General features: G+C 52.1%; 2 protein-coding genes across 2 annotated transcripts; one reads left to right on the top strand and one right to left on the bottom strand.

Moving 5' to 3' along the window:
* Nucleotides 1-5,303: 5,303 nt before the first annotated feature.
* LOC119459369 (uncharacterized) lies at nt 5,304-7,328 on the bottom strand. Its single transcript, XM_037721170.1, has one exon. It carries the CDS (start codon nt 7,326-7,328, stop codon nt 5,304-5,306), a length of 2,025 nt encoding a protein of 674 aa, XP_037577098.1.
* A 1,693-nt stretch (nt 7,329-9,021) lies between these two features.
* LOC119459368 (uncharacterized) lies at nt 9,022-11,043 on the top strand. The gene has a single exon (XM_037721168.1). The coding sequence runs from the start codon at nt 9,022-9,024 to the stop codon at nt 11,041-11,043; it is 2,022 nt and encodes a 673-aa protein (XP_037577096.1).
* The last annotated feature ends 1,048 nt before the right edge of the window (nt 11,044-12,091 follow it).

Raw genomic sequence — 12,091 nt, 5'->3', positions numbered from 1 at the left:
ATACTTAACCTACTACTGAACTTAGACCCAAAGAAATTACCTGGACCTGATAGTATACCAAATCCATTCCTTCGCAGATACGCTAGCTGGATGGCCAAGTATTTATTAATAATTTTTAACAAATCACTGTCCTCAGGCGCCCTCCCTAAAGATTGGAAAACAGCTAAAGTAAAACCAATTCATCAATCAGGAAGCAAAACAGAACTCTCTAACTACAGGACAAGCTCACTAACATGTACAGTCTGTCAACTACTAGAACACTACAGTTAAACCTGGATATAAAGAAATTGACAAATTCCCGAAAAACTTCGTTATAAAGAGCATTTCGTTATATGCAGGTTCGGCACGAAAATTCTAAAAGAAACGCTTACCGTGTTTACTCGATTCTAACTCGCCCTCAATTGCAACGCGCACCCGTTTTCCGTTTTCGTCGAAGCACTCATTTTTGGAATGTCACACTAGGCACCGGATGCGTGGACGCATGTCGTTTCGCACAAGCGCGAGGCATCGGAAACGAAGAGCAAGCGTCACGATGGCGTCGTAGCTTCGTATAGTGTTACAGTAGAACCCCGCTGTTATGTTCCCGGGGGCTGCGTTTTCCAGGCTGTTACGTCGTTTTCGGCCGGTCCCGGCACAGCTCCCATAGAACCCAATGCATTGGTAACCCCGCAGTTCCGTTGCAACTGTGGGACCGTTCCGGCATCATACTGTCACGTAGTAGTGACGCTAAAGTAAACAGTCGTAAAACTGTGTACGACGAAACTGGTTGTTTATTGGGCGAACCTGTGCCCACAAAAGCAAGGTACACTCAAAGCACAACGATAGCGGAGAACACAGTCGGCGATCGTCGAAAATCTGATCAGCGGCGAAGCGCGTCGGCTTTTATACCTGAGTCATCGAAGGTTCCAGATTAATCCCTGATGCCCGCGTGTCTTCCAGAAAGTTCTAGACAATTCGCGCCGGTCACACAATCAGATAACATAAGCGTCGGTGAAAACAGGCAACGGAAAGACGCATCGATAACGTTCTAGAAACTTCCGATACAGGCGCGTCCTGCGCCGAGCGATAACGTTTAACATTTGTTAGCCGGTGAAAAGCGGCCACCGGTGAAAGATAAACATGTATCGTGTCAATACCCTCCCCTTAAAAAGCATCGTCCCGATGCTACAAACACGAAAGCGAAAACAAAATCATACGTAACAAACATAAAAAAAAACAATAACAAAGTAACAATGTACCTAACGTCATCAGCGGGCGTAGGAAGGTTTAAGACGCACCACATGGATGACTTCAGGTCGTGCCCGACGCCGCTGTGATTGCGAAATGCCGTCTGGCACAACCTCATAGTCCAGTGCGCCAATACGTCGGATTATCTTATATGGTCCGAAATAGCGACGCAACAGTTTCTCGCTAAGTCCTCGTCGGCGTATCGGAGTCCAGACCCAAACACGGTCGCCGGGCTGGTACTCGACGTAGCGTCGTCGTAGATTGTAGTGTCGGCTGTCGGTTGTCTGCTGGTTCTTGATGCGCAGGCGGGCGAGCTATCGACCTTCTTCGGCACGCTGCAAATAAGTGGCAACGTCGAGATTTTCTTCGTCAGCGACGTCTGGTAGCATGGCGTCAAGCGTCGTTGCCGGGTTCCTTCCATAGACCAGGTTGAACGGCGCCATGTGCGTCGTTTCTTGCACGGCCGTGTTGTATGTGAAGGTCACGTACGGAAGGATGGCATCCCACGTCTTGTGTTGCTGTACATTGCCAGCATGTCGGCGATGGTCTTATTTAGGCGCTCGGTGAGGCCATTCGTCTGCGGGTGGTAGGCGGTGGTGCGGCGATGGCTTGTCTGCCTGTACCTCAGGATGGCTTGAGTTAGTTCTGCCGTAAAGGCCGTGCCTCTGTCGGTGATGAGGACTTCTGGGGCACCGTGACGCAGGAGGATGTTCTCAACGAAGAATCGGGCTACCTCGGCAGCACTGCCTTTGGGCAAGGCTTTTGCTTCGGCGTAGCGGATGAGGTAGTCCGTAGCGACGACGATCCATTTATTCCCGGACGTCGACGTCGGAAAAGGCCCCAGTAAGTCCATCCCGATCTGCTGGAACGGTCGGCGAGGTGGCTCGATTGCCTGTAGAAGTCCGGCTGGCCTTGTCGGCGGTGTTTTGCGTCGCCGAGAGTCTCGGCATGTCCTTACGTAATGGGCGACGTCGGCAGAGAGGCGAGGCCAATAATATTTTTCTTGTATCCTCGCGAGAGTGCGTGAAAAACCGAGATGTCCAGCCGTTGGGTCGTCATGGAGAGCTTGCAGAACCTCTGGACGCAATGCTGAGGGTACCACGAGGAGGTAGTTGGCTCGGAGAGGCGAGAAGTTCTTCTTTAGGAGAATGTCGTTTTGCAAGAAAAACGACGCCAATCCTCGCCTGAACACCTTCGGCACAATGACGGTCTTGCCTTTCGTCGGCACAATTCGTCGGCACTGATGGGTCCCAAGAAAGTGTCGTCATCCCGGTCGTCTTGTGGCGGCGGTTCGACGGGGGCGCGAGACAAACAATCGGCATCAGAGTGCTTTCGCCCGGACTTGTAAACGACGGTGATGTCGAATGCTTGAAGTCTCAGGCTCCAGCGTGCGAGGCGACCTGAAGGATCCTTCAAGTTAGCTAGCCAACACAAGGCGTGGTGGTCGCTCACAACTTTAAAGGGCCTGCCATAGAGGTAGGGGCGAAACTTTGATGTAGCCCAGATGATGGCGAGGCACTCCTTTTCTGTTGTGGAATAATTTGCTTCTGCCTTCGATAGCGACCGGCTAGCGTAACTTACAACCCTTTCTAGTCCGTCAGTCCTCTGCACAAGCACGGCGCCGAGTCCTACGCTGCTTGCGTCGGTGTGGACTTCGGTATTGGCGTTTTCAGCGAAATGCGCAAGTATTGGCGGCGATTGCAGGCGTCGCTTCAGTTCTTCGAATGCTTTGACTTGCGGCGTCTCCCACTTGAATTCAACGTCGGCCTTCGTGAGATACGTCAGTGGCTCAGCGATCCGTGAAAAATTCTTGACGAAGCGCCTGTAATAGGCGCACAGTCCAAGAAATCTATGCACTGCCTTCTTGTCAGCGGGCGGAGGAAAGTTGGAGATGGCCGCAGTTTTCTGAGGGTCGGGGCGCACTCCAGACTTGTTGATGACGTGGCCCAAAAACAAGAGCTCCTCATATGCGAAGCGGCACTTTACGGGCTTTAACATGAGTCCGGAGGTTTTGATTGCTTGAAGAACTGTTTCAAGGCGCCGCAGGTGTTCTTCGAAGCTTGAGGCAAACACAACGACGTCATCCAAATAGACCGAGGCAAGTCTGCCACTTCAAGCCTGCCAGTACTGTATCCATGACGCGTTGGAAAGTCGCAGGTGCCGAGCAAAGACCAAACGGCATGACCTTGAACTCGAACAGTCCGTCTGGTGTTATAAAGGCAGTCTTCTCCCGGTCCCTCTCGTCGACTTCGATTTGCCAGTAGCCGGTTTTGAGGTCCATCGACGAAAAATACTTTGCGCTGTAGAGTCGATCCAAGGCGTCGTCAATCCGTGGGAGGGGGTATACGTCCTTCTTCGTGATCTTGTTGAGGCGACGATAATCGACGCAGAAACGTAGGGTTCCATCCTTCTTCTTCACTAACACCACGTGGGTCCCGCCCACGGACTCTTGGACGGCTGGATGATGTCGTCGCGTAGCATTTCGTTGACTTGTTGCCTTATGGCCTCGCGTTCGCGCGCCGAAACTCGGTACGGGCTCTGACGGAGTGGGCGGACATATTCGTCGGTTATAATGCGGTGCTTGGCGACAGGGGTTTGTCGAACTTTTGACGACGACGAGAAGCAGTCCTTGTATTGCAGGAGCAGAGCTTTTAGCTGTTCTTTCTTATGATTGGGAAGGTTCTGATTGACGTCGAAAGTTGGTTCAGGTACTACAGTCGTCGTTGAAGGTGCACTAGAATCCGTGAAGGCGAAAGCACTGCTGGCTTGTACTATTTCGTCGATGTAGGCGACCGTGGTGCCTTTGTTAATGTGCTTATATTCGTGGCTGAAGTTCGTGAGCATCACTCTTGCTTTCCCTTCCCGTAGTTCACCTATGCCTCTAGCGACACAAATTTCACGGTCGAGCAGTAAGTGATGATCGCCCTCGATGGCGCCCTCCATGTCTGCAGACACTTCGGTACCGACGGAAATCATTACGCTTGAGCGAGGCGGCACGGTGACTTGTTCTTCAAGCACATTCAAGGCATGGTAACTGATGCTTGTATCCGGCGGTATCGCTTTATGTGTTGAAAGCGTTATCGACTTGGACCTTAAGTCGATGACTGCACCATGTTGGTGTAGAAAGTCCATGCCTAGGATGACGTCCCTGGAGCAGTGCTGCAGGATTATGAAGCTCGCCGGTTAAGTGCGGTTGTTTACCGTGACTCGCGCTGTGCAGATTCCAGCCGGCGTTATTAGGTGACCTCCCGCTGTCTGTATATCGGGTCCTTGCCAGGCCGTCTTCACCGTCTTTAACTTGGCGGCGAACGCGCCACTGAAAACTGAATAGTCGGCGCCAGTGTCGACGAGAGCGGTGACGTTATGACCATCGATGAGCACGTCTAGATCGGTAGACCGGCGTCTGGCGTAGCGGTTAATTTGTGGCGTCGGATCACGGCTGCGTCGGCTTTCTCTGCTGCTGCTACGTCGCGTCGGAAGGTCTTCGTTCGGCGGCGATGTGTTGTCAAGGCTGTTGCTAGGCGGCGTGCTGATATCTCGTCGTGATGATTCACGAATCGGCGGCGGCGGCGGCGGCGGAGGATCTTCGCAATTGCGTCGTACAGCAACCGCACCTCCATCGGTTGCTGCTTTTAGTTTCCCGGGTATGGGCTGGGAGATCGGCCCCGAGTTGGGCCGGCATACAGGCGGCGATGTGGCGAGATGTAGCGGCCTGGTGACGGCGAGCGTGACGGTCGTCGTGGTTGCCACTGGGCTCCGACGAGGTAGTCGGCGATGACGCGCGGTCGTTCACCTCGTAGGCCCATCTCGCGGTATGGGCATCGGCAGTAGACATGGCCGGCTTCCCCGAAGTGATAGCAGAGCGGGTGGTGGTCGGGGGCGCGCCAAATGTTCGTCTTCCTTTGGTAACTGTGCTGGGCGACCCTCAGGTACCCTCAGGCGACACCTCGTGGTACCCTCAGCATTGTTATTCGTGAAGCAGGTCACTGACCAAGGTCAAAATAAAAATAAAATGACGTTTCGGGATCCGTACGGGTCCCTCGTTCACAATGGAATGGCGGCTGAGCAAAAGGTTCTTAAGTAGTGTTGAGCGCATGACGCAAAGTCCGGGAGTACACGTGATTTAAAGTGCCAGATGATCTGTTAATAGTATGACTTGTCGTTTGAATTATTAGCGATTCAAGATTGAGCCTTGTTGTCATGTTCTTCTCTATGGCCAAGATGCGCGCGTTGTCCCAGTTTATCGCGTGGCCCGTCTTCTCGGCGTGCTCTGCGAGGGCATTTGTCACTGTGTGGCCTTTGGCGACGTCATTCTTGTGCTGCTTGAGGCGCCTGCAGAAATTTCCGCTTTCACCGATATACACAGATTCACAATCGGCGCACGGAATCTTGTAAACAACGCCAGGGAAACGTTCCCGAGGGAGAGGATCCTTCACGTTCATCAGGTCACCTTTGAGTTTGCTCGCAGGCACATGCGCGATCTGTACGCCGTGTTTCCGAAAGACACGCGCTAGAGCTTCGCTCACCCCTCGAATGTACGGGACAGCGGCGCGCTTTTTTCTTGGGGCTTCAGCATCCGTGGCTTGTGTTTCTGTAGGCTTATTCTTCATCAGGGATTTTGCCGTCTTCCGAATAAAATGCCTGGGGTACCCATTCCTCGTTAGTTCGGATTCAATGATCTCAAGCTCCTCTTGCAGGCTGCTTGTATCGGAACAGGTGCGAGAGGCCCGTTCAACTAAAGAACGGACCACTGAGCGTTTGTGGACCATCGGATGAACCGACTCGAAGCCGAGGTATCTGCCAGAGTGAGTTGGCTTTCGGTACACGCTGAAGCTGAGGCCGGTGGGAGTACGTTTTACCAGTGTGTCCAAGAAAGGCAGGCAACCGTCTTTTTCTTCTTCCACCGTAAACTTGATGGACGACTCGACGCTATTTAGGCAGTCAAGGAAACGTTGCATGTCCTTCTTGTCTATGACGCAGAAGCAATCATCAACGTATCTCAAGAAGACTTTTGGTCTGGGCTGAAATGACTCCAAGGCCCTGGCTTCAAGTGCTTCCATGGTTAAGTTTGCCGTCGTGACTGAAATGGATGCTCCCATAGCGGTACCAAAAACTTGCTTGTAGAATGCGCCATTGTACGAGAAGTACGTGTTGGACAAGCAAAACCGTAATAAGGCGCAGAGCTCAGTGACGTCCAACGATGTGCGATATTGCAAAGTCGGGTTGCCGTGGAGCAAGCGTCTCGAGGTTTCTACGGCAAGATCGACCGGAATGCTTGTGAACAGGGAGCATACGTCGAACGACACGATTACTTCGTCTTCATCCACGCTGATGCCTTTCACCTTACTTATGAAGTCGCTTGTGTTCCGGAGGTGAGTTTCCGTCTTGCCTGCGAGGGGAGCTAGGATCCTATGAAGGTACCTTGAGAGGCGGTTCAGGGGCGACCTCGTGAAGTCGACGATGGGCCTAAGAGGCGTCTCGTTCTTGTGGATTTTTGGCAATCCGTAGATGGCGGGAGCAGAACCATTCGTGCAGAGAAGTTGATAGTATAGCCTCTTCTCTGACGCCGGACGTCCCAGGAAGATGTCCGATAGAAGCTTTTGCAAACATGTTTGAACTTTTGGGGTCGGATCCTTGTTAACCTGGGCGTACGTCGTGGTTTCCTCAAGTATCTTCTCCATTTTCGACTGGTATGCCGAACGGTCGAGCACCACCGTGACGTTACCCTTGTCGGCAGGGAGAACGGCAATCCTCTTGTTTTGGCGTAAGGCCTTGACCGCTTTTCGCTCGTCTTCCGATAGAGCTTGCTGAGCGCCAGACTTTCGAATCCTCGAGAGTATACCTATTGCTCTTGTGCGGATTTCGTCTTGCATATCTTTTTCAACAAGGCCTATCGCACCTTCGACCGCGCACACGACCTTCCGGGTGTCCGGTTGCTTGCCTTGGTTAAAGTTAAGGCCTCGACCTAGAACTTTCTCTTCCGCAGTACTTAGCTTGTAGGAAGACATGTTTCTGACCTCGAAGCTGGGTGCCGATTGTTCCAGGCCTTTTTCCAGCAAGGCATTCAGCTTCCTCTCTTGTGACACTTCCTGCTTTTCCATTCTTCGTCGCGTTTCCTGGTTGGCAACAAGGTGTAATTCAGGGACGACCTCCGGCATAATAAATTCCAACTGCCGCGCAGCGAAGAAAACCCGAGTCTCGAGGTTCTTCACGGTGCGCTTGCAGTCTTCTATGCGTGCTTGAAGAAGCTGCCGTTCCGCTCTCGAGATCACTTGATGGCCGAAAGCCGATTTCACAGGGTGCTTTAACCGCAATGATTTTGGGATGAGCTGTTTTGACTTACAGGTTAGGTTGAAACGAAGATGCATCTTGAAGGCTGCCAGTCGTGTCGATGCGCTCAAGAACTGTCGAATCCCAGTGATAGCCGGTTGTCCATACTTGTGGCGGAGGGCAATGTAGTCAAGAGTTCGACGGAATACCGTCTGGTCAGGTAAAAGCATAGTTATTCGTGAAGCAGGTCACTGACCAAGGTCAAAATAAAAATAAAATGACGTTTCGGGATCCGTACGGGTCCCTTGTTCACAATGGAATGGCGGCTGAGCAAAAGGTTCTTAAGTAGTGTTGAGCGCATGACGCAAAGTCCGGGAGTACACGTGATTTAAAGTGCCAGATGATCTGTTAATAGTATGACTTGTCGTTTGAATTATTAGCGATTCAAGATTGAGCCTTGTTGTCATGTTCTTCTCTGTGGCCAAGATGCGCGCGTTGTCCCAGTTTATCGCGTGGCCCGTCTTCTCGGCGTGTTCTGCGAGGGCATTTGTCACTGTGTGGCCTTTGGCGACGTCATTCTTGTGCTGCTTGAGGCGCCTGCAGAAATTTCCGCTTTCACCGATATACACAGATTCACAATCGGCGCACGGAATCTTGTAAACAACGCCAGGGAAACGTTCCCGAGGGAGAGGATCCTTCACGTTCATCAGGTCACCTTTGAGTTTGCTCGCAGGCACATGCGCGATCTGTACGCCGTGTTTCCGAAAGACATGCGCTAGAGCTTCGCTCACCCCTCGAATGTACGGGACAGCGGCGCGCTTTTTTCTTGGGGCTTCAGCATCCGTGGCTTGTGTTTCTGTAGGCTTATTCTTCATCAGGGATTTTGCCGTCTTCCGAATAAAATGCCTGGGGTACCCATTCCTCGTTAGTTCGGATTCAATGATCTCAAGCTCCTCTTGCAGGCTGCTTGTATCGGAACAGGTGCGAGAGGCCCGTTCAACTAAAGAACGGACCACTGAGCGTTTGTGGACCATCGGATGAACCGACTCGAAGCCGAGGTATCTGCCAGAGTGAGTTGGCTTTCGGTACACGCTGAAGCTGAGGCCGGTGGGAGTACGTTTTACCAGTGCGTCCAAGAAAGGCAGGCAACCGTCTTTTTCTTCTTCCACCGTAAACTTGATGGACGACTCGACGCTATTTAGGCAGTCAAGGAAACGTTGCATGTCCTTCTTGTCTATGACGCAGAAGCAATCATCAACGTATCTCAAGAAGACTTTTGGTCTGGCTCATCCCAAAATCATCCCAAAATCATTGCGGTTAAAGCACCCTGTGAAATTGGCTTTCGGCCATCAAGTGATCTCGAGAGCGGAACGGCAGCTTCTTCAAGCACGCATAGAAGACTGCAAGCGCACCGTGAAGAACCTCGAGACTCGGGTTTTCTTCGCTGCGCGGCAGTTGGAATTTATTATGCCGGAGGTCGTCCCTGAATTACACCTTGTTGCCAACCAGGAAACGCGACGAAGAATGGAAAAGCAGGAAGTGTCACAAGAGAGGAAGCTGAATGCCTTGCTGGAAAAAGGCCTGAAACAATCGGCACCCAGCTTCGAGGTCAGAAACATGTCTTCCTACAAGCTAACTACTGTGGAAGAGAAAGTTCTAGGTCGAGGCCTTAACTTTAACCAAGGCAAGCAACCGGACACCCGGAAGGTCGTGTGCGCGGTCGAAGGTGTGATAGGCCTTGTTGAAAAAGATATGCAAGACGAAATCCGCACAAGAGCAATAGGTATACTCTCGAGGATTCGAAAGTCTGGCGCTCAGCAAGCTCTATCGGAAGACGAGCGAAAAGCGGTCAAGGCCTTACGCCAAAACAAGAGGATTGCCGTTCTCCCTGCCGACAAGGGTAACGTCACGGTGGTGCTCGACCGTTCGGCATACCAGTCGAAAATGGAGAAGATACTTGAGGAAACCACGACGTACGCCCAGGTTAACAAGGATCCGACCCCAAAAGTTCAAACATGTTTGCAAAAGCTTCTATCGGACATCTTCCTGGGACGTCCGGCGTCAGAGAAGAGGCTATACTATCAACTTCTCTGCACGAATGGTTCTGCTCCCGCCATCTACGGATTGCCAAAAATCCACAAGAACGAGACGCCTCTTAGGCCCATCGTCGACTTCACGAGGTCGCCCCTGAACCGCCTCTCAAGGTACCTTCATAGGATCCTAGCTCCCCTCGCAGGCAAGACGGAAACTCACCTCCGGAACACAAGCGACTTCATAAGTAAGGTGAAAGGCATCAGCGTGGATGAAGATGAAGTAATCGTGTCGTTCGACGTATGCTCCCTGTTCACAAGCATTCCGGTCGATCTTGCCGTAGAAACCTCGAGACGCTTGCTCCACGGCGACCCGACTTTGCAAGATCGCACATCGTTGGACGTCACTGAGCTCTGCGCCTTATTACGGTTTTGCTTGTCCAACACGTACTTCTCGTACAATGGCGCATTCTACAAGCAAGTTTTTGGTACCGCTATGGGAGCATCCATTTCAGTCACGACGGCAAACTTAACCATGGAAGCACTTGAAGCCAGGGCCTTGGAGTCATTTCAGCCCAGACCAAAAGTCTTCTTGAGATACGTTGATGATTGCTTCTGCGTCATAGACAAGAAGGACATGCAACGTTTCCTTGACTGCCTAAATAGCGTCGAGTCGTCCATCAAGTTTACGGTGGAAGAAAAAGACGGTTGCCTGCCTTTCTTGGACGCACTGGTAAAACGTACTCCCACCGGCCTCAGCTTCATCGTGTACCGAAAGCCAACTCACTCTGGCAGATACCTCGGCTTCGAGTCGGTTCATCCGATGGTCCACAAACGCTCAGTGGTCCGTTCTTTAGTTGAACGGGCCTCTCGCACCTGTTCCGATACAAGCAGCCTGCAAGAGGAGCTTGAGATCATTGAATCCGAACTAACGAGGAATGGGTACCCCAGGCATTTTATTCGGAAGACGGCAAAATCCCTGATGAAGAATAAGCCTACAGAAACACAAGCCACGGATGCTGAAGCCCCAAGAAAAAAGCGCGCCGCTGTCCCGTACATTCGAGGGGTGAGCGAAGCTCTAGCGCGTGTCTTTCGGAAACACGGCGTACAGATCGCGCATGTGCCTGCGAGCAAACTCAAAGGTGACCTGATGAACGTGAAGGATCCTCTCCCTCGGGAACGTTTCCCTGGCGTTGTTTACAAGATTCCGTGCGCCGATTGTGAATCTGTGTATATCGGTGAAAGCGGAAATTTCTGCAGGCGCCTCAAGCAGCACAAGAATGACGTCGCCAAAGGCCACACAGTGACAAATGCCCTCGCAGAGCACGCCGAGAAGACGGGCCACGCGATAAACTGGGACAACGCGCGCATCTTGGCCACAGAGAAGAACATGACAACAAGGCTCAATCTTGAATCGCTAATAATTCAAACGACAAGTCATACTATTAACAGATCATCTGGCACTTTAAATCACGTGTACTCCCGGACTTTGCGTCATGCGCTCAACACTACTTAAGAACCTTTTGCTCAGCCGCCATTCCATTGTGAACAAGGGACCCGTACGGATCCCGAAACGTCATTTTATTTTTATTTTGACCTTGGTCAGTGACCTGCTTCACGAATAACTATGCTTTTACCTGACCAGACGGTATTCCGTCGAACTCTTGACTACATTACCCTCAGCATTGCGTCCAGAGGTTCTGCAAGCTCTCCATGACGACCCAACGGCTGGACACCTCGGTTTTTCCCGCACGCTCGCAAGGATACAAGAAAAATACTACTGGCCTCGCCTCTCTGCCGACGTTGCCCATTACGTAAGGACATGCCGAGACTGTCAGCGACTCAAAACACCGCCGACAAAGCCAGCCGGACTTCTACAGTCGATCGAACCACCTCGCCGACCGTTCCAGCAGATCGGAATGGACTTACTGGGGCTTTTTCCGATGTTGACGTCCAGGAATAAATGGATCATCGTAGCTACGGACTACTTCACCCGCTACGCCGAAACAAAAGCCTTGCCCAAAGGCAGTGCTGCCGAGGTAGCCCTATTCTTCGTTGAGAACATCCTCCTGCGTCACGGTGCCCCAGAAGTCCTCATCACCGACAGAGGTACGGCCTTCACGGCTGAACTAACTCAAGCCATCCGGCGCTACAGCGAGACAAGCCATCGCCGGACCACCACCTACCACCCGCAGACGAATGGCCTCACCGAGCGCCTAAATAAGACCATCGCCGACATGCTAGCAATGTACGTCGACGTCGAACACACGACGTGGGATGCCATCCTTCTGTACGTGACCTTCGCATACAACACGGCCATGCAAGGAACGACGCACATGGAGCCGTTCAACCTGGTGTACGGAAGGAAACCGGCAACAACGCTTGACGCCATGCTACCGGATGTCTCCGACGAAGAAAATCTCGACGTTGCCACATATTTGCAGCGTGCCGAAGAAAGTCGACAGAAAACCGACAACCGACACTACAATCTTCGACGACGCTACGTTGAGTACCAGCCTGGAGACCGTGTTTGGGTCTGGACTCCAACACGCCGACGAGGACTT

Source organism: Dermacentor silvarum, chromosome 7 (genome assembly GCF_013339745.2).
Source record: "Dermacentor silvarum isolate Dsil-2018 chromosome 7, BIME_Dsil_1.4, whole genome shotgun sequence".
NCBI classification, from domain to species: domain Eukaryota; kingdom Metazoa; phylum Arthropoda; class Arachnida; order Ixodida; family Ixodidae; genus Dermacentor; species Dermacentor silvarum.
This window is presented reverse-complemented; position numbering and strand designations above follow the sequence as displayed.

What these genes read in the sequence shown, in the direction of transcription:
- LOC119459369 (XM_037721170.1), bottom strand. Translation starts at nt 7,328, where the DNA reads ATGGAAAAGCAGGAAGTGTCACAAGAGAGGAAGCTGAATGCCTTGCTG.
- LOC119459368 (XM_037721168.1), top strand. Translation starts at nt 9,022, where the DNA reads ATGGAAAAGCAGGAAGTGTCACAAGAGAGGAAGCTGAATGCCTTGCTG.